The sequence below is a fragment of the Protomyctophum parallelum genome (genome assembly GCF_964188405.1).
Source record: "Protomyctophum parallelum genome assembly, chromosome: 5".
NCBI classification, from domain to species: domain Eukaryota; kingdom Metazoa; phylum Chordata; class Actinopteri; order Myctophiformes; family Myctophidae; genus Protomyctophum; species Protomyctophum parallelum.
In genome coordinates this window covers 32,693,380-32,720,838 of record NC_139702.1, presented here as the reverse complement: position 1 = coordinate 32,720,838, position 27,459 = coordinate 32,693,380, and the positions used below count along the sequence as shown (strand labels likewise).

Below are 27,459 nucleotides of genomic sequence, written 5' to 3'. Positions count from 1 at the left end.
GTCACCGCACACAACAGAAGAACTGTAGCACCGTGCGCATGCATGCCCTGCCCCTGCCCGTCTGGCGTCTGCCTATACTGTACAAACATTTCTTAGCATAAAACGGCAAGCTCTTTCGCCTCGTAAATGGCCCTAGATGGCGACCAAGTTCCAACTAAGAATGAATGACCGGACATAATATCCTCTCTCTGATATGATACAACAACCACAGGCAGGGTCCAGGTTCTGGTTGTGAGCTGCAGAAACAGAATGGACAGAAGAAAGAAAGCGTTTATGATTCAGGTAAAGTTTCAGTTATATTCTCAATTTCTCACGTGTCCTGCCTAATGCCTACAAGGTGTGGATTTACGGTTTTACCTGATTATGATCTGGGTCGCACGCTACTGCACGAATCATGTTTTAAAACATGCAAAATAGGTGATCTATACCTTATGTCAACTTTTCTCATACTGCATGTCCGTTAACATTTATTTGGCCATGGTAGTACGTATTATAGAGTCCCCTTCTTCCGTAGGTGTAGGAAAAACCCAACGGGTTTTCATACCAGAATATAGTAAGCAGAAGGTGCATAGCTTGTAGTTTTTCGTTTAACATTCAATTAATTCGCCCTGACTTGATTGTCTGAAGATGTTACACTTATGAAGTTAACACACTTTCTATAAAGCTGTAGTTTCTGATTATCATCATTGGGTGTAGCAGACAGCTGGAGATAGGTAAACTCAAAGTTAGACATCAGACTTGTTGGACATTTTACATTTATGTAACAGCAACACATAATGCAACAACGCTACACATTAACACATCTGATCACAAGCTGAATGGCTCTGAAGACGTTTCAGGCTACTACTAAAGAATACATTTTGTGCTAACATTATAAACATGCACTGGTAGAATTGATATTCCTATATGATAATATGACTATCATGTGTAAGCAGTCTGCAGTAAAAAGTCCAAGGTGATAGGCCTACCACACAGATTCGATTTCAACATAATAGCTAGGGCAACAGTCAACAGCAGATAAGACACACTTAGATATTTACAATATAGTCCATATTCCCATATACAACAATATCTGTTGCCTTAAAATATGAATGGTTCAACTTCTGCTGAAAAATCAGCATTCATCATGAGTAGAGGAAGTTACCGGTACTTTAGTTTTACAGATAGAATTGACTGTACTGGTATAATATTGGCCTATAAATGTATACATCGTAAATGTCTTGACTCTTGCATGCAAAACCAGCAATATTTGCAGTGTCCTGTCCAAGTGTCCTGTCCTTGTAGACTATTTGTAAAGAGTTTGGTTGAATTTAGCAGAGTTGACTTCTTGCACTGTTGACATCACAAACTTTATTTACTAGTGTGTCGGAATTTAGCTGTTCAAACACCCCAAATGTATCTGCTATAACATTTATTGTTTATGAGAATGCCAAATTATAACATAGGTAGCCTACTAATGCCATGTTATTTTCCACAAATTCCAGCATTTATATATGTTGCTTTAAAACCTGGAATCTTCAATACATTTTAAGGGAAAGACTACAGCTACTTTCAGGTTTAATATTTCAAATCAGAGTAATACAGTAACAGTAGTAGTTTAAGCCCCGTATCATTACATTACATGGAAAGTAATAGATAACAGAACTAGGTTAACTGTTAGTACAATAACAGGCTAGTCTGTTGTTGCACGGTTTCCCAGAGCGACATTAATCCTAAGTTATTTAACGCCCTCCCAGCCTGTGTGTGTGTGTGTGTGTGTGTGTGTGTGTGTGTGTGTGTGTGTGTGTGTGTGTGTGTGTGTGTGTGTGTGTGTGTGTGTGTCCTTAGCCAATTAAAGGGGTTACTTCAGAGTTTTGGACTTAAAGCTGTAGGAAATACTTGCCATAAATATAGTGGTTGCAAAGGTATTAAGTACTAAGTTACCTTTGCAATTAATACCTTTGCAAGCACTTTGTGACTGGTTCTTAAACGGTGCTATACAAATAAAGCTTTATTATTATTATATTAATGGCAAGTATTTCCTACAGCTTTAAATCCAAAAATCTGAACTAACCCAGCACAAAAAATGGCCAAAGCTGGACACCAGGGTAGTAAGTATGTTGATCATGCTAATATCAATTTCACACTCAACAGTTGGACACAATACTTGTGTTTATCATTATTTGACAGCTCTGCTGCTGACGAGGTGTCCTTTGCTCTGCTGCTGGTGCCAGTCGATCACACTCATCTTCCTAACCCTCTTTCACCAGGGTTTAGATCGATGTTCCAGTTCTGTTGGTATATTTCTGTAACAAGAGTCTTAGACTACAAAGGAAGCTGTAACACCTTGCTGTTGATACTTGATACTCATTGTTTGCAACATTGTGTGGTCAAAAGCACACGATAATAGAATGTATTTCACACAACAAAAATCTGAGTGTTAATTTAACTCACCAACGACAGACTAAAATGACAGACTAAATGGCAGACTAAAATGTACCTTTTATACATAATGTCTTTTACCAATATTTCCACTATATTAGTTGCAAAAATCTCTTATAGCTCTTATTTTCTGCTATTATTGTTTGATTATTGTCTCCACCAGGCCGAAGGCATGGGGGGAGAGTATGTTTTGCACTCCGTCCGTCCGTGTGTGTGTGTGTCCGTCCGTCCGTGTGTCCGTGAGCAGCTAATCTCGGCCACCGTTAACCCGGTCCATCCCAAACTTTCCAGAACGGCCTGTTATAGCGCCACCAGGAGGCCGCTTTGTGCAAAACAAGTTTTTGCACCTAGTACACCTACAGATTTCTCACACTCCATCCTGATTGGTTAAGATTGGCTTCCAAAGTTCACAGGAGTGCTCAGTTTCAAACAAAATGCTGCAAATCATGAACACATCGCGTGATTTCCGTGAAATTGTGCACCCACATTCCCACTAGGCCGAGGACGAAATGCCACATGAACAATTTCAACTCAGCCTCAAGGTGGCGCTATAACTGGCCGAAAAGTGTTTTTTACCTCTAACTGCACGGATCTGTGGATAACTTTGTATGCCAACTCCCTAGAGGCCAAGGAAAAACCTTTGTCTGGAATTTTTCACATCTGCTCTTTATAGCGCCACCAGGAGGCCGACATATGTAAAACACATTTTCTATTATTACTCCTTCAGATTTTATCCAAATTTCACGCAAATCGGTACACATGATCTCCATAGTCATGTGATCAAGACAGGTTTGTTTGATTTCTCATATTCCATCCTGATTGGCCACGATTGGCTCCTACAGTTTTCAGGAGTAGCCCGCTTTGTACAAATCGCCACAACTCCTCAACGCAGCGTCCGATTGCGATGAAACTGTGCACGCATATTCCCACTAGGCTGAGGAAGAATGCCTGTGCCCAGAAGGGCACTTTTTCTAGTTTTATCTTCACATTATTTCCATATTTTACCTGTGCTAGATTTGATATTATCTAGCCTATTTTATAGCTTCCTGATTTTCTTTTCTTGTTTTATCCCTTCTCTTGGCTAGATTAAGGCTAGCTCTTAATCTCTTCTATTTACTGATTAATATCTGAACCTTTTCAGACTTACTTAATATAAACATTCTAAATGGTTCCAAGTTTATTTCCTTTTGCAGTGTTTGTGAATATCAGTCCAGTAGATTACATCAAATTAACTCATTGAACTCATGAACTGTTCTGCGAAAAGTGGGGAGAGTCACAAGTATAAAGAGCCACAACAACACCAGACTTAATTTGGCAGAGTTTTTATCTAGCAACTGTCTGTCAGACTGTTGAACAAAACCAAGTCATGTGCCTTTCATCAATTGTGCTGAAATCTCCTTATATTTTTTATTTAATCTACAGTACACTGGTTTTAACATGGTAACTCAGGCTTTTTTTGTTCGTTTCTTTTTTTCTCCCTTCTTTATCCTATTTTTAAACAGTGAAAGCCCTTAAAGCCTTATTTCTTCTCGTATTTGAGTTGAAATACTAGAAGATCTAGTTTAGAGCCCTGGGGGATCCCGTTCAACATATAGGGTTAGGTTTACAGTAAAGTGCTTACGTTGGACCCAAGCTGTTCCCTAGCAACGCAACTCCACTGGAAGGTGGAATGTGTTGCTCAGTGTGTTGCTGCTTGTGTGTTTGCTTGATTTTGTAAAGCACTTTGGAAATTGTTTTGAAAAGTGCTATACAAATAAAAGTATTGTTAAACTTGCTTAGTTACTTACTTTTTAATTATTATTAAAGTAATATTATTATTACTATTAATTGTTGGGGCTCTAACTAACCACTTGAACCTAGGATCCCTGTTCCAGGGGAACATTTGCAAAAGTAGCTGATAATTATACGGTACAAACATTGTGAGCTTGTAGATCTGCAATTTTTCGTTGCGAGCTGATTTGGAGTAGAGGATAAGAGCGGATAAACTACAGAGCCAATTGAAGTTATATTTACTAAGTAAATACTAAGCCCATACTAATAAGTAGCCAATAGATAGAGGGTTTATGAGGGTAATGATGGTTATGTCAGTCAGTCTGTCCATTGGTTGAACGTTCAGTCCATTCAACTTTGGCCCCTGCCCCCAAACAACAATGTCTAGAGAACTACTGTCTGGATTTCCTGGGATTTCCACTTCCTGCTCCCCCAGAGGATGATCCCTACTGATTTTGGTGACTCGTTGGCCTTTCGTCTAGCACCACCCGTAGGCTAAGACATCCACTTGCACACAAGCCATGGCCCATCTCAAAACAGAATGGGTGGATTATCATGAAATGTTCTGAACTGTTTGTGGGCGGCTGTGAACCCTTCTAGCAACACCAATGTTTCATTGGACGTTAAACCATTAAAGGCAATGGAGAGGTATCTGTGTCAACATACTGTACGTTTTTCAGAAAACTCTTAGGATTTAGAACATTGGATAACTTATAACAGTTCTGGAGAAAAATGTTTGGAAAACTATGAAAGTCTTGATTTCTTTTTTACACAAGCCTTCTTTTCTGTCCCTGGCACAAAATATTTTCTAATGGGGGGTCTTAATTGGCCAGGTCTTAATTGGTTAAAATAAAAGGCAGCTTTATTGAAGGTACAATATTCAATTTCACAGCCATATAAGCATTAACTGACAGATAATGGTTTGCAACCTGGCTCCTTGCCTGCACAGGTTAGACCTGTGCAGGCATGCCTAATCTAGTAATTTCACCTCCTTTTTTTATCAGAGCCAGATTCTGTTTATTTGTCATGTACTGTACCTACTGTACTCATACAAGGACACCGGTGTGCAGCAGTAAAACATATTTAATACATCAATAAAGGCATTCATGTTTAATGACATTGGACAGGTGTATTCAACTTCTCCAAAGAGAGGCTCCTTAGTAACAGCTAGTCATTAAAAAAAGTACTGTTTTCGGCTGCGTATGCCGGTGGCGTCGCTCAGCCAATCAGGGATTGTGTATTTTTGATGACATAACTATGGTATGTTTCATTGACTGGGTGATCGGCTGTGTGTGTGTGTGTGTGTGTGTGTGTGTGTGTGTGTGTGTGTAAGAACGGTGGTCCCTGATTGGCCGAGGGACAACACCGACCAATCTATGTTTCAAAGTTATGTGGATATCTCTGAGTTATATAAAGACATATAACTCAGAAGGGACAAAGACAGAGACTCACTAACAAGACTTGACACCTGACATACAATCTGGAGGTCATCATGGTGGACTCAGAAAGGGGAGACAAAAGACCTTTTGGCGGACAGTAAGTTGACACAAGTCAGCAGTAGGTTGCACGCTCTGCTCACGCACAAGTAGGCCATTCATGGCATACTTAACTTGTGTGCAAAGCGCAAGTTGGCAGCTCGACAGAGTGCATTTCTAGTTTAACTTGTGATGTGTCTGAACCTTCTTTTTATTCCCCGGAATCGATTTGTTACTACAGTAATTCGTTCTCTCTATTTGGAAATTGGATCACATAAATGTCATTTTCATGCTCCTAATAAAACAGTAATATTGAAAGTATTTCCACTACAAATTGGAGCCATGCTGCTACTGTATGTGAACATAGATACATTATTTGATCCAACGGACAACACAATGGTTCACTGTCCGAGAATGGCATGGGTGAAACACATGGAATCTCATATTCGCAAAACAAACAAGGCTATTATTACATGTTTTTTGCCCATTCACCCCTACTGTAAGAACCATTCTCTAGATCACGGTCAAGGACTAATTTCTGTCCCATTGTACTCCACTCAACTCAACTCAACTCAACTCAACTCAAACTTTATTTATAAAGCACATATTACAACGACCAAAAGTTGACTGTATATATGATTAAAAAAATCATAGAAGTGTAAATTTGTACTTTAAATGTTCTGATGAATTGAAAATCTTAGTGCTTTTTCTGGTTTCATCCTCGTAGCAGTTTTTGTATTGACCTGTACCGTCCTTCAACTGTAACTACTAACATTAAAAATAAAAATCTAATAATGTTCCGGGTCATTTGACCTGGTTTGTACTACCAGTTTTACAGAAAGGTGAACATAAAACATGGTGGTAGTGTGTACTCTCTGATTCGCAGTGTGATTATGCTTCATTCCAGATGGCTTGATAACATACCAGGCCCCCACACCTGCGTCTTCTGGGGACATTTACCAGCCAACCACATGGCTTGAATAGAGCTCTGGGAAGTCTGCAAACACAACGGACCAAGCAACTCCCTCCCACTAGTCAGGTAAAACCAGGTCTTCACAATTTGGAAAACACACACAATAGCCTTTTTAATCAAATGGATTAAAGTCAGAATTTGGACGAACTAGCAAATTTGGAAACCAGAGAAGCTAAACAATCTAGACCCAATCAAGCAAAAGTGTGTATAAACAGAACCTACTGTATAAAGTTCACACTTGTTGGTTTGATGTGCATAATGTGACCTCTCATTCGTGTGTCAGAAACACAGAGGAACTGAAATGTGTCTATTTCCTATTTCACTGCTGCTGTAAAAGTGTTACATACGACGTATTTGTGCTGATGACTTCATTTCCTATTCGTGAATCCGTCATACAGTTTACTCTTTTTTCACTCTTACACTTTTGAGTTGGCCTGGCGTTTGTATTTAATGAGAACGGAGTGGAGAGAGCAACTGTGGTTCGGCAAGAGAGAAATGTTCTCTCTTTGCACACAAATCTTTGGCAGCTTAAATCACTGTATTGTGTTAACCATAAAACCATCTCATCTTCATCATTAGGTAAAATCACTACAGTGTTAGAAAGTGCAGTTCTGTTGTGTTGTGTTGTAAGTTTCCTATTTTAAGCTGGTTGATGTTTAATGTTTTTAATGTGCAATGTCATTTGAGGTTAAACTTCATTCCTTGTTTTTTTTTCTCAGCTGCTGGGATTTTCTTATCGTGGTCATGTGAACTCACTTAGTCAGGACCCACATGTTTCAGAAATCACTTATTTACACTAGTGCTATTTTAGAATTCCTTACATTGAATTGCATGCCAATGTGATGAATATCATGCAATAAAAAAAATCTAATAATAATATTAAAAGCTTTAAAAGGTTAGTGTTGAGATGCATGAGCACCTTTGTGTGTATGGAGTCAATATGCCATGACTTAATGCTGCTGGTAAATTGGTATCATGAGCATGTCTAAATGGAATCCCATGATGCCTGTCTGCCATTGTTGAAGTCAGAGAGGAGAGAGTAGGAAATATGCGAATCGGCCCATTCCTGCAGGACTACGGTCACAATTTGTTTCCACACATTCCACACTCTTATCTCCATCTTCTTACAAAGCCAGTCTTTCTATGTTTCTACATATACCTATGTTCTATTCTGAGTCTGTTGTAAGTGTGCTAACATTAGAGGCAGACAGATTGACTGTTTCTTGTCACGTTTCGATGATCTTAACCCGTGTTCCTCTCTCTTTCCAGGCCCAGAAAGGAGGAGGCAACATGCCCACCAGCCGCAGGAAAGCCAGGGTGATCTGCATGATATTGATACTCAACATTTTCATCTGCGTCCTGGTGGTCGTGTCTCGGAACCTGGGCCAGGACAAGAGTGATCGGCGAAAGGTCCGGATTCCATCCAAGAGGTTCTGGCGAAGACAGGCGCTAAGCAAGTCCTTCTGGAACAAGGAACAGCAGCACCTGGATTTCTTTTTCAACCCCATCCTCTCATCAGCCCTCTCCAACAGCTCCCTCCTTGACCTGCCGGATTGGCTGAATGACACGGCGCCCCTCAACCCTTGTGAGACAGACGGCCGTGTGTCCACTCAGATCTGGGACTTCAACACATTACCGCAACGCTTTCAGGACTTTCTAAGGCACATGCATTGCAGGACCTACCCCATGTTGATCAATCAACCGCACATATGTGATAATAAACCCTACCTCCTGCTGGCTATCAAGTCGTTGGCTCCGCACTTTGATCGGCGGCAGGCCATTCGTGAATCCTGGGGGCGGGCGGGGGTCTTAGCCAATCGTGGTGTGGTAACGGTTTTCCTGCTAGGAAGTGCCACATCGGTCGACTTCTTCCCTGACCTGTCGTGGATGCTGGAGCACGAGGCAGAGCTTCACAGGGACATCCTCCAATGGGAGTACAGGGATACCTTTTTTAACCTCACCCTTAAGGAGGTTCTTTTCCTGGATTGGTTTAGCCAACACTGTCCCCAAGTGCAGTACATCCTGAAAGCTGACGATGACGTCTTCGTCAACACTCTGCAAATCATTGATTTCCTGGAAGGTCTCCCAGAGGCCAGAGCTGAAGATCTGTTCATAGGTGATGTCATCGACAACGCGGGCCCTCACCGGGACCCGAAGCTCAAGTACTTCATCCCGGAGAGTGTGTTTGTTGGACAGTACCCGCCTTACGCAGGCGGTGGAGGGTACTTGTATTCTGGCGAACTGGCGTTGCGTCTCAGTGCAATATCTGGACAGGTGGCACTGTACCCTATTGATGACGTCTATACAGGGATGTGTCTGAAAAAGCTGGGCCTCATCCCCGAAAAGCACAAGGGCTTCAGGACTTTTGGCATTGAGGAGAAGTACAGGTACAACCCGTGCATCTATAAGAGCCTAATGCTGGTGCACAGTCGGACACCACAGGAAATGATCCAGATATGGTCTTGGCTCGCCGATCCCGATGTAGAGTGCCAGTGAGCATTCATATCAATCTATGCGGAGTTGCATTTGTTACACATACTATTGTTATTGGAATCATTTTAAACTTTTACAGTTGTGAAAGACTGAATTCTAAGATATCTGTTTGGGCTATTGTTCAGAAGTGATGAAAAGAACTTAAGAAGCAACAAAGTGTTCTCTTTACCAATAGATCTAATTAGTCACGTTTGAGACGTTTTTCAGTGAATGTAGCCTTCAATGTTAAATTGAATTGAATTGTTAAATCTACAGTACAGTACTTGGGCAAGAATAATAGAGTTACTTTCTTGCTAAAAAAAAATCTGTGTAACTGCAACAACAATCTGTTTTTCTCTTTACTTACATGAACTGAAGATTTGTTTGACTTGGGCTTTCAAATATTTGAAAGCCCCCTATTTAAACTATTTTCAGAAATGGTATAATAATTGTTTCAGTGGATAGATCTTGTTTAGCTGGTCCTTTTGAAAGTAGCTCTCGAATCAAAAACCGTGGGCACCCCTTATTGAAACAAGACAAACAGCTGGCTCAGGAGGCAGTGCCTCCTGAATTTGTGTGAAACCGTACGAGCAGGTTGGTGCTCTGCATGGTTGCCTCTACTGTCGGTGTGTGAAAGTGAGTGTGAAAGGTACATGGACAAAAAAACCTTTATAAAACCTTTATTTTAATTGTCACATGCACTCAAATACAGATGTGGCAGCATGAGCAACACACACACACACACACACACACACACACACAAATGTAACACATTTTAAAGCACTTTGGAGCAAGAGGCTATATAAATGCAGACCACTTGCCACAGAACTACTCAGTCATTCAATTACGCCCAGCTCTTACTGTATGCATTCTGAGAACCCATCGTAGAAACAGCGCCCTCTTTCCCACAGTCTGTCTCGAGAGACATTTTCCACAGTATTGCGTTTGGGGAGAATAGGTTACACTCTGTCTGTATATTTATTATTTAATGTCAACATGAAAGTGAGGAACACACAGTTGGAGAGGTGCTCGTGAGATCAGATCAGCAGGAATGTCATTCTGTTGGGGAAATGTGCAACTACTGCACCACATGTTCTACTAACTACTGAACATCAGTGATATAACATATTCGTAGTCTGATTCGACTATTCGCTCTTATTGTGTTTTCATGAAGTGACATACCAGGTATCAAGGTATGATATAGTGAGCTACAAGAAGCGTGTATGTTGGTTTCTGTGTTGCATTACTGCATATTGGCTATTGGAAAAGCTTGACCATGTGACCCTTGCAAACTTTCACTGACTGTATTTACGATATTGTTTTAATTAGTGTGGTTGCCCGAATGGGCAACCAGACTCTTGTAACTGTGACACTTTATTATTATTATTATTAGTGTGGTTGCCCGAATGGGCAACCAGACTCTAGTAATTGTAACACTTTATACTTATTATTATTTTTTCACTGGAGTAGTCTTTATTTTGACGCTTTATACCTCCCACACTGTACGCTGTACGCACTTGAGCCATATGTCAAATTGACCGGAAAAATCGGGAATCGTGTGCTTGTATTTTGTTAAGAGAAATGTTGTATAGTTTAATTGATATGAATTTATTAGTGAATTAAATTTCCCCATTGACATGAATGGGAAAAGGCAAAAATTCACATTCAAGTATTTGTTCGTCGGAGACTGTAATCACTATAGTTACAAAACTTTTAGGGATAATTCAACATTATCCCTAAAATTATTTAACCCTAAAATTTTATCGGTCGGCCTCATGGTGGCGCTATAACAGCCCACTTTACCTTTTGGCTTATAACTCTTGAACCGTAGGTCGTAAAATCAAAATTATTCTTTCCCTGGATTCCTTGGGTCATGACGCATCTCCCCATATAGGCCACGCCCATTTCCGCCATGATAGATTTTCCGCCATTTTGAATTTTGTCCAAAACACACTTTTTGCTTTTCCTCCTACATATTTTGTCCAAATCTCACAGAAATCGGCACACGTGATCTCTGGACCCATCCAATTAAAACTGAGCCGCAGAATTTTGAAAGTGCGTATCGTTCGGCCGCAATCGTCTTCCGAAGTTAGTAGGAGGGGCCTATATCACAAAAAATGCCATAAATCACGAACGGAATGTCCAATCCATCCCAAATTTCAATCACATGTCCGGGGTGGTTCAATCAACCAAGTTCTAATAGCAATTCCATTTTCATCCATAGGGGGCGCCGCAAATGCGAGAAATGTAACCGTTTGTCGCAAAAACATGAATTTCGGGGGTTAAATCCCCTCCGAATTACTTACGCATGATCTAAGGCGTGACTTGAAATTGTAATTGGCTGGCAATACTAGTGGGAGGGGCATATGTAAGCCCACTGCGGCAACCACACTCTGCAATTTTTTTAAATTGCGAATTTTCTAGTTAGTGTGGTTGCCCGAATGGGCAACCAGACTCTTGTAACTGTGACACTTTATTATTATTTTCTCACTGGAGTAGTCTTTATTTTGACGCTTTATACCTCCCACACTGTACGCTGTACGCACTTGAGCCATATGTCAAATTGACCGGAAAAATCGGGAATCGTGTGCTTGTATTTTGTTAAGAGAAATGTTGTATAGTTTAATTGATATGAATTTATTAGTGAATTAAATTTCCCCATTGACATGAATGGGAAAAGGCAAAAATTCACATAAAAGTATTTGTTCCTCGGAGACTGTAATCACTATAGTTACAAAACTTTTAGGGATATTTCAACATTATCACTAAAATTATTTAACCCTAAAATTTTATCGGTCGGCCTCATGGTGGCGCTATAACAGCCCACTTTACCTTTTGGCTTATAACTCTTGAACCGTAGGTCGTAAAATCAAAATTATTTTTCCCCTGGATTCCTTGGGTCATGACGCATCTCCCCATATAGGCCACGCCCATTTCCGCCATGATAGATTTTCCGCCATTTTGAATTTTGTCCAAAACACACTTTTTGCTTTTCCTCCTACAGATTTTGTCCGAATCTCACAGAAATCGGCACACGTGATCTCTGGACCCATCCAATTAAAACTGAGCCGCAGAATTTTGAAAGTGCGTATCGTTCGGCCGCAATCGTCTTCCGAAGTTAGTAGGAGGGGCCTATATCACAAAAAATGCCATAAATCACGAACGGAATGTCCAATCCATCCCAAATTTCAATCACATGTCCGGGGTGGTTCAATCAACCAAGTTCTAAAAGCAATTCCATTTTCATCCATAGGGGGCGCCGCAAACGCGAGAAATGTAACCGTTTGTCGCAAAAACATGAATTTCGGGGGTCAAATCCCCTCCGAATGACTTACGCATGATCTAAGGCGTGACTTGAAATTGTAATTGGCTGGCAATACTAGTGGGAGGGGCATATGTAAGCCACTGCGGCAACCACACTCTGCAATTTTTTAAAATTGCGAATTTTCTAGTGTTATTTGTTAGTGTGGTCTTTATTAGTAGTCTTTATTTTGACGCTTTATACCTCCCACACTGTACGCTGTACGCACTTGAGCCATATGTCAAATTGACCGGAAAAATCGGGAATCGTGTGCTTGTATTTTGTTAAGAGAAATGTTGTATAGTTTAATTGATATGAATTTATTAGTGAATTAAATTTCCCCATTGACATGAATGGGAAAAGGCAAAAATTCACATTCAAGTATTTGTTCCTCGGAGACTGTAATCACTATAGTTACAAAACTTTTAGGGATAATTCAACATTATCCCTAAAATTATTTAACACTAAAATTTTATCGGTCGGCCTCATGGTGGCGCTATAACAGCCCACTTTACCTTTTGGCTTATAACTCTTGAACCGTAGGTCGTAAAATCAAAATTATTTTTTCCCTGGATTCCTTGGGTCATGACGCATCTCCCCATATAGGCCACGCCCATTTCCGCCATGATGGATTTTCCGCCATTTTGAATTTTGTCCAAAACACACTTTTTGCTTTTCCTCCTACATATTTTGTCCAAATCTCACAGAAATCGGCACACATGATCTCTGGACATATCCGATTAAAACACCAAATGCAGAATTTTGGTAGTGCGTATCGTTCGGCCGTAATCGTCTTCCGAAGTTAGTAGGAGGGGCCTATATCACAAAAATGCCATAAATCACGAACGGAATGTCCAATCCATCCCAAATTTGAATCACATGTCCGGGGTGGTTCAATCAACCAAGTTCTAAAAGCAATTCCATTTTCATCCATAGGGGGCGCCGCAAATGCGAGAAATGTAACCGTTTGTCGCAAAAACATGAATTTCGGGGGTTAAATCCCCTCCGAATTACTTACGCATGATCTAAGGCGTGACTTGAAATTGTAATTGGCTGGCAATACTAGTGGGAGGGGCATATGTAAGCCACTGCGGCAACCACACTCTGCAATTTTTTAAAATTGCGAATTTTCTAGTTTGTTAGTGTGGTCTTTATTAGTAGTCTTTATTTTGACGCTTTATACCTCCCACACTGTACGCTGTACGCACTTGAGCCATATGTCAAATTGACCGGAAAAATCGGGAATCGTGTGCTTGTATTTTGTTAAGAGAAATGTTGTATAGTTTAATTGATATGAATTTATTAGTGAATTAAATTTCCCCATTGACATGAATGGGAAAAGGCAAAAATTCACATAAAAGTATTTGTTCCTCGGAGACTGTAATCACTATAGTTACAAAACCTTTAGGGATAATTCAACATTATCCCTAAAATTATTTAACCCTAAAATTTTATCGGTCGGCCTCATGGTGGCGCTATAACAGCCCACTTTACCTTTTGGCTTATAACTCTTGAACCGTAGGTCGTAAAATCAAAATAATTTTTTCCCTGGATTCCTTGGGTCATGACGCATCTCCCCATATAGGCCACGCCCATTTCCGCCATGATAGATTTTCCGCCATTTTGAATTTTGTCCAAAACACACTTTTTGCTTTTCCTCCTACAGATTTTGTCCAAATCTCACAGAAATCGGCACACGTGATCTCTGGACCCATCCAATTAAAACTGAGCCGCAGAATTTTGAAAGTGCGTATCGTTCGGCCGCAATCGTCTTCCGAAGTTAGTAGGAGGGGCCTATATCACAAAATATGCCATAAATCACGAACGGAATGTCCAATCCATCCCAAATTTCAATCACATGTCCGGGGTGGTTCAATCAACCAAGTTCTAATAGCAATTCCATTTTCATCCATAGGGGGCGCCGCAAATGCGAGAAATGTAACCGTTTGTCGCAAAAACATGAATTTCGGGGGTTAAATCCCCTCCGAATGACTTACGCATGATCTAAGGCGTGACTTGAAATTGTAATTGGCTGGCAATACTAGTGGGAGGGGCATATGTAAGCCCACTGCGGCAACCACGCTCTGCAATTTTTTTAAATTGCGAATTTTCTAGTTTTTTCACTGGAGTAGTCTTTATTTTGACGCTTTATACCTCCCACACTGTACGCTGTACGCACTTGAGCCATATGTCAAATTGACCGGAAAAATCGGGAATCGTGTGCTTGTATTTTGTTAAGAGAAATGTTGTATAGTTTAATTGATATGAATTTATTAGTGAATTAAATTTCCCCATTGACATGAATGGGAAAAGGCAAAAATTCACATAAAAGTATTTGTTCCTCGGAGACTGTAATCACTATAGTTACAAAACTGTTAGGGATATTTCTTAATTATCACTAAAATTAATTAAAATTATAATTTTATAGGTCGGCCTCATGGTGGCGCTATAACAGCCCACTTTACCTTTTGGCTTATAACTCTTGAACCGTAGGTCGTAAAATCAAAATTATTTTTTCCCTGGATTCCTTGGGTCATGACGCATCTCCCCATATAGGCCACGCCCATTTCCGCCATGATAGATTTTCCGCCATTTTGAATTTTGTCCAAAACACACTTTTTGCTTTTCCTCCTACAGATTTTGTCCAAATCTCACAGAAATCGGCACACGTGATCTCTGGACCCATCCAATTAAAACTGAGCCGCAGAATTTTGAAAGTGCGTATCGTTCGGCCGCAATCGTCTTCCGAAGTTAGTAGGAGGGGCCTATATCACAAAAAATGCCATAAATCACGAACGGAATGTCCAATCCATCCCAAATTTCAATCACAGGTCCGGGGTGGTTCAATCAACCAAGTTCTAAAAGCAATTCCATTTTCATCCATAGGGGGCGCCGCAAACGCGAGAAATGTAACCGTTTGTCGCAAAAACATGAATTTCGGGGGTTAAATCCCCTCCGAATTACTTACGCATGATCTAAGGCGTGACTTGAAATTGTAATTGGCTGGCAATACTAGTGGGAGGGGCATATGTAAGACACTGCGGCAACCACACTCTGCAATTTTTTTAAATTGCGAATTTTCTAGTGTTATTTGTTAGTGTGGTCTTTATTAGTAGTCTTTATTTTGACGCTTTATACCTCCCACACTGTACGCTGTACGCACTTGAGCCATATGTCAAATTGACCGGAAAAATCGGGAATCGTGTGCTTGTATTTTGTTAAGAGAAATGTTGTATAGTTTAATTGATATGAATTTATTAGTGAATTAAATTTCCCCATTGACATGAATGGGAAAAGGCAAAAATTCACATAAAAGTATTTGTTCCTCGGAGACTGTAATCACTATAGTTACAAAACCTTTAGGGATAATTCAACATTATCCCTAAAATTATTTAACCCTAAAATTTTATCGGTCGGCCTCATGGTGGCGCTATAACAGCCCACTTTACCTTTTGGCTTATAACTCTTGAACCGTAGGTCGTAAAATCAAAATAATTTTTTCCCTGGATTCCTTGGGTCATGACGCATCTCCCCATATAGGCCACGCCCATTTCCGCCATGATAGATTTTCCGCCATTTTGAATTTTGTCCAAAACACACTTTTTGCTTTTCCTCCTACAGATTTTGTCCAAATCTCACAGAAATCGGCACACGTGATCTCTGGACCCATCCAATTAAAACTGAGCCGCAGAATTTTGAAAGTGCGTATCGTTCGGCCGCAATCGTCTTCCGAAGTTAGTAGGAGGGGCCTATATCACAAAATATGCCATAAATCACGAACGGAATGTCCAATCCATCCCAAATTTCAATCACATGTCCGGGGTGGTTCAATCAACCAAGTTCTAATAGCAATTCCATTTTCATCCATAGGGGGCGCCGCAAATGCGAGAAATGTAACCGTTTGTCGCAAAAACATGAATTTCGGGGGTTAAATCCCCTCCGAATGACTTACGCATGATCTAAGGCGTGACTTGAAATTGTAATTGGCTGGCAATACTAGTGGGAGGGGCATATGTAAGCCCACTGCGGCAACCACGCTCTGCAATTTTTTTAAATTGCGAATTTTCTAGTGTTATTTGTTAGTGTGGTCTTTATTAGTAGTCTTTATTTTGACGCTTTATACCTCCCACACTGTACGCTGTACGCACTTGAGCCATATGTCAAATTGACCGGAAAAATCGGGAATCGTGTGCTTGTATTTTGTTAAGAGAAATGTTGTATAGTTTAATTGATATGAATTTATTAGTGAATTAAATTTCCCCATTGACATGAATGGGAAAAGGCAAAAATTCACATTCAAGTATTTGTTCCTCGGAGACTGTAATCACTATAGTTACAAAACTTTTAGGGATAATTCAACATTATCCCTAAAATTATTTAACCCTAAAATTTTATCGGTCGGCCTCATGGTGGCGCTATAACAGCCCACTTTACCTTTTGGCTTATAACTCTTGAACCGTAGGTCGTAAAATCTAAATTATTTTTTCCCTGGATTCCTTGGGTCATGACGCATCTCCCCATATAGGCCACGCCCATTTCCGCCATGATAGATTTTCCGCCATTTTGAATTTTGTCCAAAACACACTTTTTGCTTTTCCTCCTACAGATTTTGTCCAAATCTCACAGAAATCGGCACACGTCATCTCTGGACCCATCCAATTAAAACTGAGCCGCAGAATTTTGAAAGTGCGTATCGTTCGGCCGCAATCGTCTTCCGAAGTTAGTAGGAGGGGCCTATATCACAAAAAATGCCATAAATCACGAACGGAATGTCCAATCCATCCCAAATTTCAATCGCATGTCCGGGGTGGTTCAATCAACCAACTTCTAATAGCAATTCCATTTTCATCCATAGGGGGCGCCGCAAATGCGAGAAATGTAACCGTTTGTCGCAAAAACATGAATTTCGGGGGTTAAATCCCCTCCGAATTACTTACGCATGATCTAAGGCGTGACTTGAAATTGTAATTGGCTGGCAATACTAGTGGGAGGGGCATATGTAAGCCACTGCGGCAACCACACTCTGCAATTTTTTTAAATTGCGAATTTTCTAGTTATTTTTTCACTGGAGTAGTCTTTATTTTGACGCTTTATACCTCCCACACTGTACGCTGTACGCACTTGAGCCATATGTCAAATTGACCGGAAAAATCGGGAATCGTGTGCGTGTATTTTGTTAAGAGAAATGTTGTATAGTTTAATTGATATGAATTTATTAGTGAATTAAATTTCCCCATTGACATGAATGGGAAAAGGCAAAAATTCACATAAAAGTATTTGTTCCTCGGAGACTGTAATCACTATAGTTACAAAACTGTTAGGGATATTTCTTAATTATCACTAAAATTAATTAAAATTATAATTTTATAGGTCGGCCTCATGGTGGCGCTATAACAGCCCACTTTACCTTTTGGCTTATAACTCTTGAACCGTAGGTCGTAAAATCAAAATTATTTTTTCCCTGGATTCCTTGGGTCATGACGCATCTCCCCATATAGGCCACGCCCATTTCCGCCATGATAGATTTTCCGCCATTTTGAATTTTGTCCAAAACACACTTTTTGCTTTTCCTCCTACAGATTTCGTTCAAATCTCACAGAAATCGGCACACGTGATCTCTGGACCCATCCAATTAAAACTGAGCCGCAGAATTTTGAAAGTGCGTATCGTTCGGCCGTAATCGTCTTCCGAAGTTAGTAGGAGGGGCCTATATCACAAAAATGCCATAAATCATGAACGGAATGTCCAATCCATCCCAAATTTCAATCACATGTCCGGGGTGGTTCAATCAAAAAAGCAATTCCATTTTCATCCATAGGGGGCGCCGCAAATGCGAGAAATGTAACCGTTTGTCGCAAAAACATGAATTTCGGGGGTTAAATCCCCTCCGAATGACTTACGCATGATCTAAGGCGTGACTTGAAATTGTAATTGGCTGGCAATACTAGTGGGAGGGGCATATGTAAGCCACTGCGGCAACCACACTCTGCAATTTTTTAAAATTGCGAATTTTCTAGTTTGCTACTACTATGACTACTTGAGACAAATGTAACTGTGATGAATGAAATTGTACATTTTGTGATTACTGTTAATTGGCTTTTTTGTTTTGTAACCAGCTGTCATTACAGTATGTACTGTATGCTGTCAAAAAGTGAGATATATTGCTGCTGTAATCATGTGCATCTGTGTTCATAACATAAGTCCATAATAGCATCTAATTTGGAGTTGAGTGTGGCCTTGATTATTGGTGTTCGTTTGTTATATTAAGTAAGTCATTGTGGAAAATAAATATGTGGATATTTTTGTATGATAATTCATTTAAACAATCGTCATTAGTGGCCTGCATTTTGCATGCAGCTCATTATTGTTTAATTTGCCATGTGTGGTCTCAAGGAAAACAATACATTTCATAGTTAATTTGGGGTGATACCTGATTGGAGTATAGTTTAGGCCAGCTGTGTCCAAAGTGCTAACCTGACGCTGCCAGATGAGGGCGGTATTGGGTAACCATGTTCCCCAACACAGCCTTCATCTGGGATCTCTCAGGGAGTTGAGCTGACAAAAATCCGTTACGTACCGGACCAATCAGCGTGAGCTAAGGGCGGGATATGTGCGAAACCGGATGTGAAGCTATCTAGACACGTCAATATGATTGGTTGTGTTTGCACGCCCACATGGTGATAGACAGACGGTCCCATCCAATCATCTACCAAGTATCTTGAAATAAAGGAACAGCCCCGTCATCGAATTTGCTTCCGCGATCCCAGATCCCAATAAGCTGTGAAACAAATTTGTGTAGCAAGCTTCTTGGATCTGGCAGCGTCAGGTTACCAAAGTGCGCCCTGTGGGCCAAATACGGCCCTGGGGCGATTTGTATATGTCCTGCAGCTTCATACTTGAATTTATGAACACCCAACAGTATGGGTAGGACATTTTTACATTAAAGCTTTTTTAACCTGGACATTTCCCAGAGTATAATTTGTCAGTGTTCCTTGTTCCTTGTATTCTTTTTTCTTTTCCGTTTTTACCTTGCTTGCTTGGTTACATTTAGTAATGTGACGGCTGAAAAAAGGCTGAGATACACTTTTTGTTCACAGCACACCAGACAAAAGACCATTGATATTAAATATTGATGATGATAGTTAAATAGAATCGTTTAATCCAAAGGTACATTATGTAGTTGGCCCTTGGGTGTTTTAATATTTTCTAATATGGCTTTGAAAAAAAGTTTGGACACCCTACTGGGAGAGCGTACAACAAGCTGTGGGCACAGCTATACATTTTACAAACCTGCACTGGAACACTTTAGATTTATACTGTAGAATGTAGATGGCTTAATTTGCACACTTTTACAAAGCCATAATAGGGCAACTCCTTAATTGGTTAGTTGTTACCTTGGGATTGTTTAATGTCTTAAAAAAGTGTGTGTGTGTGTGTGTGTGTGTGTGTGTGTGTGTGTGTGTGTGTGTGTGTGTGTGTGTGTGTGTGTGTGTGTGTGTGTGTGTGTGTGTGTGTGTGTGTGTGTGTGTGTGTGTGTGAGAGAGAGAGTGAAACCCTCAGAGCTGTCCTGAGGTCGAAACCGTGGAAAGCATGGTGAGACGTTTGATCAATGTTCATGGTTGATCAATGTTATATTGCAAAAACAAAAATAATATGTAGCACTGTACATTTGACACATTTTTTTTTTATTTTTATGTTTTGTCAATAGAGAGGCCTAGTGCAACAACTTATTCAGTCTTATTGGTAAAAAAATTATTGAAAGCGCTACAGTGACATCTGCTGGTAGCTATTTGTTCTACACAGTAGAACAAATCGTCAGAGGCTTGATATGTTTCAGCTGTTGTTTGTAAATTGTCTTTTAGTAGGTCAAGTTAACAGCATCCAGTTGACGGTCATACATTTTCAAATACATCAAACAGGCAAAGTAAAATGCCGAGAAATCGCTTAAGGTTGAAAAGCAGATTCATATTTCTACTCATATTTGTTATATGTCCTAAACTCTGTGACTCAAAGGTAAGTTTGCATTTTCAATACAAAGACCATATCATTCATACGACAACCAGCTAGCTCCCCTTTCTTTTTATAACATATAGGTAAACATAATTATATGATTGTTGTTTTGCAGACAGATATAAACGGCGCTGCAGATGATGGTCGGGGTAAGAATCACAATTTTGGTGTTGAACAGCTATATTTTCGCTCGAGTCAGAAGGCTACACATTGACGCTACTTTATTTACGTTGTGAACTGCAGCAACATTATTTTGCACCAGGGCTTCCTTGAATAATCTGAATCTACTTTCCAAATTGAATTTGAAGGACCCAAATGGAAACAAGCCATATAGGCTAACTCTTGGGTTTAAAATCCCTATAGCAGACCTTGTATTGAACTCTACTCCTACTCATTCCTGGGCTTTTTTTCTGCAAACTATTAAGTATTCAATCAATCAAGTTATCAAACTGTACGCCTATTTCCATTTTCTACACACAGTTAAAATGTGTAGTTGTAGTGGTTGACAAAAGTAGTGTAGGCCTACTTCCTGAAGCTCTATTTGCATTACCTCCCCAGGCAAGGAAGGGATTCCATATGCAGTGGTGGTGGAAAAATCAATACTGCAATGTTGTAAAATCGCCTCATAGTAAATAGTAAAGTACAAATACCTGTACTTAAGTAGTACCTAAGTTAATGTACTTAGTTACTTTCCACCTCTCCGGGGCAGCAGTTAGGTGACATATTCAAATTAATTGCAGCTTGAAATGGACACTCATGATTTTACTATTCATGCATAGCCTGCTCTGCCTTATTGTTGCCAGGTGAACTTTGCACTATTGTTCTTCCTTTCGTTGTTCTTCAGATGGCCAAAGAAAAGACAGAAATAATGCATTTTTCGCGCTGCAGAGCTGCCACCAGGTGATGCGTGACGACAACAGCGAGTTCTTCTCCCCTGACTACATGTGCTCCAGCCCACCGCTCTGGTGCAACTGGACCATTTCCGTGGCACCAGGGAAGCGTGTGCGTCTCTACCTCGAAGATTTAACACCAGAAGATTCCTGCCACCTCAAGCAAGATCAGATCCATGTCGACGAACCCACTGGTTACTTTGCCGGTCATAAGGTCCTGCAGAAGTGCTGGCGAGAGGCAGAGTACATATCCCTCTCTAACACGCTGTATGTGGTTCTGCTCATCGGTGGCTACCCTGACCCTCCATACAGGGGATTCTACGGCCGATACCAAGCTTTTGGACCGCCGGTCGTATATAATCCTCATGACGACATCACAGAACGAGGCAGGAAGCCGCATGTAGAACACCAGGTCACAGAGCGGCCTCTTCGTCAGAGGAGCTTTGCAAGATTTTCACCCACGGTCGACACAAGCTCAAAGAAGACGGTTTCATTAAAACACCCCACATTTCTTCCTCAAGTTAACTATGATGGTATGTATGATGATGATGACCAAGCCGGGCTTCCAGGGGAGGCAGAGGAACAAACTGAGACGGATGACACTTTGAAGTCATCACCCATTCAGGGACTAGAGGAGAGCAGTCAGGTGAATGACAGTCATGTATCCCATTTCACTGTTCTGCCCAATGTGGCAATGTCCACGCAGGAGACTTTGCGCACAGGGAGAGCTGCCTCTCCCACAGTCACACAACTACCCACAGATGAAGACCGACATCCCATCTCTTCACATCAACAGACGCCATCAGCAACGCTGAGGGATGTGGATGTCCAGGACCAGACGACACAAGAAGACTCTCTTGTCACTGACGATGACTCCACACAAGGTCCAACAGAGGCTGCAGCTGTTGGAGATTTAGAGCAAGTCGGAGAGGATGAGAACAGTATACAGATCATTAAGGCTTCACGTGATGTTGATGATGAGACACGCACCTACCCTCACCCCCACATGGTGGAACCACGCTTGGAGCATAGAAAGGACGGTGGGTATACAGCAAAAGATGTTAGTTTAACCACTTAGACACTGTATACTAGGTTGCCCAGGGCTCTTTACTGGTTGACTCCTTTTTCCCTTTGCACAAATCTCTTATCTTTGTCCAAGAAAAGGGATCCTTGTGTTAATGTCATGCACTGTGCAGCTCACATGTAACTCCTAAAAATAGAACTGTACATTTTTTCTTTTGGCAAAGGAACAAATGACCGATTGATTGAAAATGCAGAATACAAAAAACTGTTACTGTGGATTACTTTTTCCCATTCTTCTGGAAGGTTATCACATCAAGGTTCAAAACGGCATGAAGTCATTCGGGTTAGGTTAAGCTCAGGGTCCATCCTTGACATGAAAAACTGTTAGGATTTAGAAGACATTTTTAGAATCGGCCTCAGGTTTTATTAATGGGTTAAAATAATATATGCTCCCCTTGGTTAACAGTTGTATAATGTGCACCAAAATGTACGATAGAACTGAGTAGAACTGAGCTGTAATGCTGCTGCAATAAGTCAAATACTGTTCTCATTAAAATACAGCATGTTTTATCTGTCTGTTTAAATGTTGGCCTGTTTCCGTTCTGCTATAGGAAATGACAGAAATCATACCCGACACATTCTACATCTACCTGGGGGTGAGTGTTAGAAAATCCTACCATATTACCTTTTATGAAATATCTGTGGTTACTGGTGGTTACATGACTAACATCTTGTTTTGGTGCTTCTCAGATCTTCTGTTTGAAGTCACCATTGAGGTCAGTTTCCAACATGATCCTGCAGATGCCTGGGATGATGTAGCGGCATCACTGCTAAAGTCCGTAACAGACTTGGTATGTCAAAAATAAATTACAATCCCATAAATCAGTGTGCTCCAATTTTCTTTTGAGGTGATTTTAAATATAGATTTTGATTGTTCTAATGCCTTGTCAGATTAGCCCATGTATACAACATCTTTCTTGTTCCCTTAGATTTCTGCACAACTGGTTCTTCATAACCCTGTAAGCACATCATCCATAAGAATAATAAGGTATATGTATACAAACGCACCTGTGTTCCATTCTGAAGTGATAATATAATTGTATATTTATGGCTTAATGTTATATGCTCGTCTGCAAAAGACAACCTACCTCAAACTGCTGTGGCTGATTCGGCTGAACTGTGCAGAATGCAGCTGCAGTCACAATTCAGAGCATGATGTAAATTACGTACTAAAGCCATTGGGTGTGATGGCCATCAAATTACAGACTTACTCATTAATGGCACCAGCAGCAGTTGATTGGGATCCTATCTCCAGTGCAAACATGAAAAGCAATACAATATTACACCACAATATTTCACATACTATTAAGCTTGACTTTTTGCCTGTATTGTGCCATCTCTGTGCTCAGGTTGGATGCAGGTGTGCTGTATATCCTCTGGCTCCAGACTCGGGAGGCACCTGCGCGTCACAGGGCACTGCCTGCTTCCCTGGAGGGCCTTAGACAAACCACCATCAGCCTAGGGAGCAGTGAGAGGCAGGCTGTCATTGTTTCCATGTCCACAATAGGTATACAACCACAATTCAGCTACATTAGGCATTCTCAGATTATTATGCTAATGAGCATCTGATCTAATACTGCTGTAAATTGGGGACAAATATTTTTTGTTTTTGCATAGAACTTTAGAACAAAATTACACTGCGTACTAGGGCTGTAACAGTTAATCAAACTAATAGATTTAATTTATTATAAACGATATTCCACTTTAATAGTTGATTAAGGGGAAAATGTGAAAAGATATCATTGTGTGTTCATTAGTTTCTGTCTTGTGTTCATCTACTTTAGATGTCAACGAGTGCGGGACTCAGCTGGTTCTGTGTGACGTCAATGCTGAGTGTGTGAACCATTTTGGATCCTACGCGTGCCACTGCCGACCCGGATTCAAGGACGTGTCCCACTTCGGATCAGGAGGAACCCACTGTGTCAATGCCGCTGGTACGCACCATAACAAGGAAAACTATTTTGTAACACACCCCTTAACAACCGCAATAATTGACCATAGTTTCACAACAGAAATGTTTCTCTTACCCCAATGCCTCTGGGGATTATGACGCAAGAGAACAAGCAGGGGTCTAATAAGGGCTTGGCTCCCATGTTTATCTCAGATCTCATTTGGCCTGTCTGAATGTGATGATGTATGATAAGAGCGCCCCTCACTTCACACAAGTGTGATTTTTGAGGGGCGCTAGCCCCTCCTATATTCAGCTGTTTGTGCATTAGATTTTAGTCCACAAACTAATAATAATAATAAATAATAAAAATCACACCTGTGTGAAATGAGGGGCGCTCTTGACGTCATACATCAATTTATGTTAGTGGACATTTGACATTGCTACATAAGGTACATAATGTGGTCCCTTATTGGCCAAGCACTCCCACCAATGTGTGATTGTTTACCCGATTTGCTCGCTTACATATTTTCCCTTCAATGTCAATGGCGTTTAATATTTGATTAATTTACGTCATATTTCGCGGAATTATCAGCTCTTATCATCATGCATCATCTCATACTTGCCATTGGCCAATCAGAATGCCTGTTGCCTGTGATTGGTTTATCTGATTTGCTCGTTTTCATATTCCAATTTTCCCTTCAATGACGTTTTAATGTTTAATTTACGTCATATTTAGCGGAATTCTGACGTCATTTCTCCGTTCATCGCCAATGGCAAAACTTGAGACTGGCGGGGACAACATTTAGCGGACATTTGACCGGAATTCTCTTACCGTGGTCAATGGAAAATCTTGAGACGTGTGGGGACAAAAGCTGTTTATAGAAATATAAAGACTGCTTAACAATAGGCCCAGGCCGTAGCGTAACGGTCTGGGCACCGGACTGGTAATCCAGTCGCAGTGTGCCGCGGGTTCGACTCCCGGACCCGACACGGCCTTTACTGCATGTCATCCCCCCATCTCTCTCCCGTTTCCTACTGTCTGTCCCTTCAAAAATCAATAAAAGGCGTAAGCCGCAAAAAAATATCTTAAAAAAAAACAATGAATGGGGAATTTTACGTCAGTGTCTGAGCAAATAGGCAGTGTCTATTTAATGGTTTATGATAAGAGTGCCCCTCACTTCACACAGGTGTGATTTTATTAAGTTTCAAAAAGCTACACAGTAGGCTGTATATTTCAAACTCAAAATTACAAAACATTATCTGAAAGCTTCGTTTCAGGGAGTTAACTTCCTTGGCCTGTCAGCGTGACACTCAGAGCCTCTTCTAGACAGCTTGGTTAAATTAACAGTCAGAATTTTGCTGTGTGAAATGTGAAAATTCACAAGCGCTCTCACCTGGACAGACGCACATTTTAAATAGTTTTATGATGTTCCTACCCAGCCTGTAGCTCTGAGTCGCCTGCCGAGCTGAACAACGGAGTCTACGTGATGTTTTTCCTGCTGAGTGCACTCATCCTGATAACCCTGTTTGTTGTCGGTGCAATGTGCCACCGTCACCACACGGGGGCCCTCATCTTCACAAGCGGGACTCGTGTCGATGGCAACCTTTCAGATCCTTGCTGCTCTGACCTGCCCCCTCCACCCCCACCTATAAGGCGACCCAAAGACGGCTGGTCCCATCCCGAGGACTGCTGCCCTGCTGCAGACCTGTCCCTAGTGCGCTTTAGTCCTCTCCTACCACTAGACAGCTACGTCATAGACCCAGAAGCAGCATCAGCAAAGTTGTGATATGTTTTGATTCAGGTTATGGACCTTTGAAAGTAATGATGCCTCTGTATGTTATGAAATTTCACAGTATGGGAAGGCTGTCTTCCAGGGACATAACTTGGCCTATTCATTCATGCTTTGGGTATTAATAAAATTACTCACTTCAATGTATTTGGCTGTTATTGTTTTGAATATTGATACTAATGTTGACAGATCTCTCCAGGCTTCTAATATTTTATTTAAAGCTGCAGTCCATAACTTTTATTTCCTTCCTGGGATTCAAGCTTAAACCCTTTTGTCACGGATGAGAACCCAAGTTTCTCCCACAAGAAGTCCAGATGTAGCCTAGTCTACCAGGGGACAACCACACATATTGCAACGCCCAGCTTTGCATGTCAGTGTGTACCACGGAATGTGATGATTTGATTGGCTAAGCATGGAATTTGGTGATGTATGGTGATAAGAGGGCCCCTCACTAAAAGCATGGGATTTTTTTAAGTTTTATTTATTACTATATCAGTACTTTGTGTGCACCGGCTGCACCCACTCCCCAATACAGAGCAAAACTACCCATTTTGCTATTTTTGAGGGGAGTGAGCCTCAAATATGATGTAGATTCGTGGCAACACAAACATTAAATGCCATTGAACATTAAGGGAAAATGTACGTCATGTAGAGGAGCAAATCGGCTAACCAATCACAAATTCAATACATGAGATCATGTATGATGATGTATAATAAGAGCGCCCCTCACTTCACACGGCTATTCACAGTTTGTAGAATGGGACGGGTACAGTTCAAACGACGGTACAGGTATAAATTAAAACCAGAAAGACTTGTTTGCATCAGCGTCCTCTATTTTCAATTCATCAGAACATTTAAAGACGTACAAATATACACTTCTATGGGGAAAAAAAGATATAATCATATATTATAAAGTAAAAGGGAAAAACGTGTTCAGTATGGAAAAATAGATGGGAGGGACTTTTCTTATTTTTTTTACAGGGGCCAGATTTGAAAGAGTAGGGATTCACATTTATGAATGGCTGTTGGTAGGGCGTTCCACATTTTAGTGCCATATAGGAGCGAAATGAACCCCTTGTTTGCGCCAAATCTGGGTTGCACGTGGTTTGTTGAACTCCCTCTGGTGTTGTGATTGTGGACTGCGTTGACATTAAGGAAGTATTTTGACAGGTACATGGGTATCTTAGTGTTGTAGCGAATCTTGTAGACCAGGCCCATTGCAAGTTGCTGTACTCAACCTGTCAACCCTAACAGTATGTTTTAACAGCGGGCGACAGCCAGACGAATTTTCCGGAAGTGCATTATTTGTAAATGGGACCCGGCAACTACCGGCGATAGAGGCGATAGCAGGCGAACAGGTGATGGTCGAAAAGTGGGCGGAGG

At 40.9% G+C, this 27,459-nt stretch overlaps 1 protein-coding gene across 1 annotated transcript; it reads left to right on the top strand.

The window, feature by feature from the left end:
* Nucleotides 1-9,380, top strand: b3gnt2a (UDP-GlcNAc:betaGal beta-1,3-N-acetylglucosaminyltransferase 2a). Its single transcript, XM_083766171.1, has 3 exons — nt 1-282; nt 6,574-6,705; nt 7,909-9,380. Exon 3 carries the CDS (start codon nt 7,930-7,932, stop codon nt 9,133-9,135), a length of 1,206 nt encoding a protein of 401 aa, XP_083622297.1. The 5' UTR covers nt 1-282; nt 6,574-6,705; nt 7,909-7,929; the 3' UTR covers nt 9,136-9,380.
* The last annotated feature ends 18,079 nt before the right edge of the window (nt 9,381-27,459 follow it).

Excerpts from the sequence above, each read along its gene's own strand:
- b3gnt2a (XM_083766171.1), top strand. The coding sequence starts at position 7,930 with ATGCCCACCAGCCGCAGGAAAGCCAGGGTGATCTGCATGATATTGATA.